This window comes from Mus caroli, unplaced genomic scaffold (genome assembly GCF_978045245.1).
Source record: "Mus caroli unplaced genomic scaffold, Mus_caroli_1 scaffold_2, whole genome shotgun sequence".
NCBI classification, from domain to species: domain Eukaryota; kingdom Metazoa; phylum Chordata; class Mammalia; order Rodentia; family Muridae; genus Mus; species Mus caroli.
The window spans coordinates 27,763,914-27,771,684 of NW_028227257.1; the positions used below are offsets into that span (position 1 = coordinate 27,763,914).

General features: G+C 51.4%; 1 protein-coding gene across 1 annotated transcript in view; it reads right to left on the reverse strand.

Moving 5' to 3' along the window:
• Positions 1-2,407, reverse strand: part of Angpt4 (angiopoietin 4) — a 32,984-nt gene extending 30,577 nt beyond the window's left edge. The window contains exon 1 of the mRNA XM_021156720.2: positions 1,868-2,407. Within this exon, the coding sequence (XP_021012379.1) occupies positions 1,868-2,203 (336 nt within the window). The 5' untranslated portion in view covers positions 2,204-2,407. The remainder of the gene's footprint in view (positions 1-1,867) is intronic.
• Positions 2,408-7,771: the final 5,364 nt, after the last annotated feature.

Sequence of the window (7,771 nt, forward strand, 5' to 3'; positions counted from 1 at the left end):
ATAGGCTAGTCCCCATACCTTCTACTGTCTATTATAGCTGGGACACATCTGGTGAGAGATGGGTAGAGAGGAGAAGGAGAAGATTAGAGAGGAAGGCTTGGCTCAGATATCTCATAGAACTTGGGGCCAGCTGCCCACAGAACAGGGCTTCAGGCAGCCTGAAGCAGTCAGCAAGGGAGGCTGGGGATATGGGCACAGAATGGGGTGGGCTGAGAGACCAGAGGGGCAGGAGCCAAGGAGCAGCATCTGGGATGCAGCAGGGACAGCAGGCTCATGTGTGGCGGGAGTGGGGGTGTGAAAGCGTGCTGAGACAGGACTTCAGTACATGTAGTCCAGCCTACTCACTACAGGGAGATCATCCAGGGGTGCATGTTATGTTAGTATGGGCTCATGTGTGTAAATAATGAATGTGCATGTTCTATGGGAGAGCAAGCCTTTCCTACCAACTGAGTGTATAATTTAAGAAGTTCAGGGTCTGGCAAGATGGCTCAGCCGGTAAAGGTCCTTGTTGACATCCTTGGTGCCCTGAGTTTGAACTCTGGGGCCCAAATCGTAGAGGGAGTGAAGTGATTCCCAAGAGCTGTCCTTTGACCTCCACACATGTGGCATGTGCATACCAACATACATGTGCACACAGGTAAATAAGTTAATAAATGTAATAACAACAACAACAATAATAATAATAATACCCAGCAGTTTAGAACCACAGGGGCAATAAAAGTGTTCTGGATGGCCATTATCCTACTTGGTTTATTAACTGTCAGGCATACCTGCTGTCTACCTTGTTTTAAGCCTCCATGGATTAGTTCTGTCCTCTCCCATATGTCTTTAGTTCTCCTCTTTACTTGGGTGACTCTTACTCAGGGACTCTGGCTGGCCACATCCTGGTCCCACAGGACAGGACGCACTGCCCACACAGTCATAGCCCAGCCTGCCTCCTTCAGCTCTGTAGCCAGTGCTTACCGAGGTATAAGCTGTTCAGCATTTGCAGAAGGAGCAAAATGACCAGAGACCCCTGGCACTGGGCTCACAGTGCAGTGACATACCTTAACTCCTGGCTCTTAGCCACTTGACTTCCAGTTTATCAGCAACTCGCCAGAATAAATCAGAATCAGACACCCGTCCTATAGGTCTTCAGACCCACATGTATAGAGCTTGCAGAATCCATGGAGACCTCACACCTGGCCTCCCAGAGACCATTCCACCCCATAATGTCTTAAACCAAATTCACCAGTCTCAGCCTGTTCACAAGGCAGTGGTAGCCAAGTCACTTAGAAGCCAAAGTCCCAAATGCCTTTGTGGTTCATTCATCTGTCCAGGAATGTCCATGTCCCTTTCTACTCCCAACTTATGTGCTCTGTCTTGTACCCTCACCTCTGCTAGGATGCCCTCTAGGTACCCATTGCTCTCTTTACTTCCTCAGAGACGCCCCAAGGATCTGACCTGGCTAAGCCCCCCTGTGCCTTCTTTCAGTCTCTACCTCCATATGTGTCATGGTCCCACACAGAGCAGATAACTTTTTCACACCCTTTCCCCAGCCCATTAGATAGGAATGTATTGTTCTGTTCTTGTGGGGATACCCGGACGGTTAGAATGGTCCTGACTCATGGTCAGCACTCAGAAAATTCTTCTTAGATGAATGAATGGACAGCTGAGAGAAGCCTGGCCAAATGGTGCTCAGCCTTACAGGAGGCCTCACAGCCATCCTCACCCAGGGCCCTCTCTGGACCCCACATCCCAAAGGCTCTATACCACATAGATCCTGGGCCTCTCTGTCTTGAGATGAACACCTCTGGGCTGATATGCCACCTGGTGATCGGGCAGTCCCCTAGCCACCCTCTAGCCCATCACACGACCCCAGCTGTACCTTCAGCAGCCACTGAGTGTTATTCTCTAGTATCTTCTCCAGCTGGCTCACGCGCTGGGCCCGCTGGGCCCGCTGGGCTCGCCAGTCTGTTAGGTGCAGCCTCGAGGCAGGCAAGTCCCTCTGGAGGCTATTGGAGCCCCCCAAAGCCTCAGGTGACGCCGTCGGCGCCAGCTGGCAGATATCAGGCTCCGGCACCACAAAGGTGTAGCTGCACTGGCCACGCCGGACCTGGTGAATCTGGCGGTGCCCACCGGCTTCTGGCCTTCTGTGCTGGGCTGCAGCCATGGCGACCAGCAGGAGGAGGCCATCTAGTAGCATAGCTGGCTGGCAGAGCATCCGAGACCAAGTGGTGGTGAGGTGGTCTTGTCAGGTACCAGGACAGGTAACTCCTCACAGCCAGCCCTCACCCAGATGTGCTGTGCAGCTGGGGCCTGTGATGCAGAGTCCTACTGCTGTAAGTCCTGAGGGCCAGTTCCTCTGGGCTATTTATACTCAGGGCAGCCACAGCTGCTGGCTTCCCCTCTGAGGCCTCGCCTCCTGCTCCCACCCCCCCAGCCACCTCTGTCCTTTCTCTGTCCCTTCCTGCCTCTTCCTTCTGCTTCTGAGGCTTTGATTGTGCAGTGGGGCCTGTCCTCCCTGGCGGGCTCCCATGGACTCGCACACGCACACGCTGGACCACGGCTCAGGCAAGGATCTCTCCCAAGTTGGAAGCATCCGAGTATCTTCCTCCCCTCTCCCTAGCTTTCTCTTCTCTCCACTCTTACCCCTGTCCCCCAAAGCCTGGTTCTCAAGTTTCAGTCCCTCCACCTTCCCCCTCTGATTCCAAGTTAGGCTTGGAACACAAGCAGTGACCCCCAGAGCAGCCTGGGGAGGGAGGGAGCAAAGCGAAGCTGGGGAAACAGCCCGGAGACAGAGAGCTTTCCAAGGCTGGAGTAGAGTCCTGTGGGTGCCCAGCACAACTGGCTCCTGGCCTCCCTTCTCCCTTGGGGCCTGGGGTGGGGGCATTCCACCCTGTGGTGGCTCTGGCTTCGTGGTGGCGCCAGGAACCAGAAGTCTCCTGGGTAGATTGTCCCAGGACTTCCTGTTCTGGGTGGTAAGTCTTGGGCTAGGGGAGTATCCTGGCCAGTACCCCTAGACAGATGTAGCTGGCCCTAAATCTTACACTCCTGCTGCAAAACAGAGCAAGACTAAGCTCTTATTTGAGGAATGCGTGGATGTCCTGGCTCCGGGACTTGAGGAATTATCAGTTTGCTGTTCAAAGCCTAGCTGTGCCGCTTACCAGCTGTGTGGCTTTCACCAAGTCTGTTAACCTCTGTGCTTTAGCTTCTTGAGCAAGGAAAGTCCCAGTACCCACTCCACCGAGCATGACAGTAACACCAAGCGAGTCAGGTCGTGTTGTGCAGGGACACGCTGGGGAGGCACGATGTCACCACTTGCTTCTGTCTCTTCTTCCTTCAGATGCAGCGTTGAGAGCCTGACAATGCAGGGATTGGTCTCTGGGGTCATGTAGCCATGGTCATGGGGGTGCGGGGTGGGGGACTGGTAGTTGCTTCTAGTGGGGTGCCTTTGAGTCTGTGCTTCAGGGTATAGGCAGCCCAGCTTCATGGTGTGTTTCTTCTCTTATGTTTTTTGAACTCCTGATGAATGGAAGGATGGATGGATGGATGGATGAATGAACGAACGAACAAGAGTTCATTGTGACCTGAGCCCTGGACCAGGTAGGACCTTGGCAGGAGGCTCTGGTAAGAAAAACAGCTGCACATGAAAACAACAGGCAGCATTTGAGGTGTCTGCCTGCTTGCCTGCCAGAGCTCAGCAGGCCAGCTCTGTCTTGGTTGCCTTGATCACAGATGAGGCCAGGGAGGCAGAAACACATGAATTCACAACAGCAGTGCAGCTCCGTGTATGCCCTGTGCCTGACACACAGGAGTGTAGGCTAAAGGGCGCCATCATCATGGCTATTGACTAACATGCTTCTTGATACCAACGAGGCCTGCAGGATTCCTCTCCATTTTACTACAGAGAAAACCAAACCTGGCCCAGAGCAGCTGAGTTTATCTACTAAAAGACACACAGTCTGAAAGGCCTTACACTGGATGGGAGAGGAGATGGAGAGAGCACGGAAGACTCAGCAGCCATTCAGCCCAATTCCCACCAGAGCTCTCTGCTTCTTACCCATGGTAGTGTGGGCAAGACCCTCAGCCCTCCCAGGTCCTGTCTGCAGCTGATGTAGGAAATAGTCCTCACACCTCCTGTGGGATATGATGTGGCCTCCAGATGACAGTGGAAAGCCTCCTGCACAGGAGAGATGGAAAGAACAAATGAATGAGTGAATGAATGAAACACGGCTTTGCTCCCCACACAAGGTTTGTCAAATAGACACGGAACTATGCGAACATCTCTCAGCACAAAGAGGAGACTGTCATACTTTAAAGAAGAACACCAGCAAGACCAATAGAAGAGCTGGGTCTCCAGTGGACATGTTGGGATGGCTACCCATGGGCCCCACTGCCTTCAGCACTGCCCTCCTCCCAGGGCCTTTGCACATGGGCACACACAACATTCTTTGTTCAGAGAACTGTTGCTCACCTACTCTGCCTCTCCATTTATCACAGCACCCACAAGTCATCCCAGTGCTTTTGGTGGCTTTAGGCGCAGTGGCCAACTATCATCTCTTAGGTCAGGAGCATGGACGTTCCCTGCGGCTCTGCTCATCTTCCCCACTGAAGCATGATGGTTGGTCTGACTTTATTTGAAGGTTTCCTCTCTCTGTCAGCAGCTGACCTTCCCTGGGTCTCTTCAGAGATGTCACCAACACAGTGGCTTCATTTAGCCTGATTTCTCACGAGGGCACTGAAGAATACAGAGGCACACAGATCTTGAGAGTTAGAGGAACGCCAAGCTATCTGCTGTGTCTTATAAAACAGAGCGGGATATGTTTTGTAGAGCTAGGAATGATGAGGTGGTGGTGGTGGGGGGTGTGCCTCAGCGGGCTCATGCTGAGGCATCCCTTCCCCCTGAGGTACCAGCCATATGATGGGTATTGTATAGAATATAGTTTATCTAGGGGTGTGGGAAGGGGAGTTGAAAAGGCAGTAGAGACAGAGAAAGAAAATAGGAGAGAGAGAAGAAAGGAGAGGAAAGGACAGCCAGGAACATGTGGAGAAGGGGGGAGGGGGAAGAGGACAGAGGGAAAAAGGGGTCAGGGAGAGAAGAGAAGAGAAGAGAAGAGAAGAGAAGAGAAGAGAAGAGAAGAGAAGAGAAGAGAAGAGAAGAGAAGAGAAGAGAAGAGAGCCAAATAGCCCCCTTTATAGCAAGCCAGGTCTACTTTCCTGTTGCCAGGCAACTGTTGGATGGAACCTAGAAGGAATGCTAACACTATCTCTTGCTTGCCATTTGGTTTTAGAAATTATTTCAAGTATTTCCACCAAGCTGGGCTTAACACTCTATCATGTCTGAGAATTCTCAATGAAAGCACAACAGGCTTGGCTTGTGTTCTGTGCTGAGGCCTGGGCTGTGTAGCTGGGCTTGCCCCGGCACCGTGATCTCACTCTGTCTCTGCCCTGGCTCCACATCCAGCCAGCCTTGCTTGGCCACTGGCCTTTGCACGTACCTTCTTGTTCCAGTTGCATGTCCTGAGCCCACTGGCTGGGCTAGCCTGCAATTCTAGCTTCTCATCTCTGTGGCCATGGCCAAGTTACATCACCTCTCTGACTCTGTCTAATGGGCTAATAGCCACCATTGCTTGACTGATGCTTAAAGTTAGGAAAGGGACTCCTATAGTCAATACATAGTATGTACTAAATAAAGACCCTGTGGTTTAAGGGTTATTGCCCTCCTCCCTGGTTCATACCTTGGCACTTAATCAAGTCTGTATATCATATGGGAAGGCCTTGAGGCTGTGTGTCTAGGGCAGGGCAGGGCCTAATGAACAGGATTAATAGCCATGGAAAAGAGGTCCAAGAAGGGCATGGCAAGCCTGGAGTTTTGTCCTTGGTGGGGTACTGAGGAGAGAGGTATATTGATATTGAATGACATCTGGGATTACTGAAGCGCAGAGCATTGTTCCCAGATGTCTTTCCAGCTAGCACCTTGCTTTGGGCTTCCTGAAAGAACTCCAGAACTGAGAGTCAATGGTTTCTGCTACATCTCAGCCTGTGTGGACCAGAACATTCTGCTGTCACTGTAATGAGGACTGTCTGTCACTTCCTGGGAAGACGTGTTTGTCTGTTTCCAAAGTGGCAATCAGCAATGTGTTTCCAAAGTGTGTTCTCTTATGCAGACATACATAGATACACACAGACACACACACACACAGACGCAGATGCACACGCACACACACACACCCGGCCCAACCTCTGTGCTGTGAGCCTCTGGCTTGAAGTACAAACTGGTGACTCACAGACCGCTGAGGGGCCTGTCTGCTATCTGGCTGGATTCTCTGTGTGTGCTCTGCCATCTGAGCTTCAAGGCTGACATTTTTGCAGAAAGCTGTACCTGAAAGTCACTCTATGACCACCCTCCTTCCCCTGGGAGGAAAAGAACCTTGTCCATCCCTCTGCCTTTAATAATTGCCACGGTGTCCCCATCAAAGCACTCCCCTGACTCATAAGGGCTGCACTTAGAGCCAGGCTCAGCATCCCCTGCTTGTGGTCATTTTTCTGTCCTAGCCCCTGGTGCCAGTCCAAGGGTCTGGTTCATAAAAACACTTTCGAGAGTTTATTGAGTGAATAACTCCTCACCACTGGGCAGGAGCTGGCTCAGTAATGCCCCAAAGCAGAGACATGGATGCCATCTTTCTCCTTCAGGGCAGGGGCAGCAGGAAGTCCCATTTGAGTCATTGTAAGTGTCATTGTAAGTGTCTTGCCTCCAAGTATAGAAAACCGACCAAGGTATACTTATACCAGCACGGGGGCAGAGAGTGGAGAATATATTTCTGCTATTTAGCACGCTGACATTTGCTCAGTTTGTCAAAAATGAGTAAGCAATAAAGTTGAGAAGTTAAGCTCTAGTTTTAGACATGGCTGGATCTAGATATTTAGAAGGTAGTAGAGATATTCTTTCTTGTCCCGGGTGATTTTTTTTCTGTTGGCTTTACCCTCTGACAATTCCCGCTATGACTGTTACCATCTTCTATCAAGTCAGCATCCCTCAGAAATGAATACCTCTTTCTAGATAGCTTTGGGATCATCCCAGCTCAGGGCATATAGTTGTTCCTGGACCAATCACTACAGCTAGAGGGCTGAATGGCTGAAAGCCTGGAGCAGAGGGACAGGTCCTGCTCTCTTGAGACCCTGGTAGTCTTTTCGGACACCCAAGGGGCACAAAAATCATTGTCCACCTGTCCACCTCCACACCAACTTCCTCAGTGAGCCTGTGGGGTCCTGGGCCTTGCCTTGTGTTATCTCACAGGGAACTGACATCCAGTGCAGGAGAGGGAGGCCATCATCCAAAGCCAAACTCAGGACCTGGTAGTCCAGAACAACTGATTTTTCTGCTCTCAGGAGCTCGGTGGTGAAATGAGCCATTCCTGATGTGCCAGCCATTTGTTGATTTGGTCTCCTGAAGTATCTGGAGCAAAAAGAAGACAAATGCCACCAATCTAGAGCCCCACAGATGGTCACTACCCAGCACCCAGCATCCTGCATCTTCTAATAACTTCCCCCAGATTTTTGCTTTTCATCCTCTGGGTAGTGACCGAGGGATACCACCAGCCTGGCTCCACAGTGCTACCCAACTCCCAGAGGTCATTATCCGGGCATCTCCCACAGCACTGATGGTAAGGTCCTGGCAGGAAGCTCTGGAGACAATAACAACCCTAGATGATGGTCTGTTAGTGTCCCCAGGATGCCAGGAATCAAAGTTTCATGCATCAGGTACCCTCGATAATCTTTCACCAAGGTA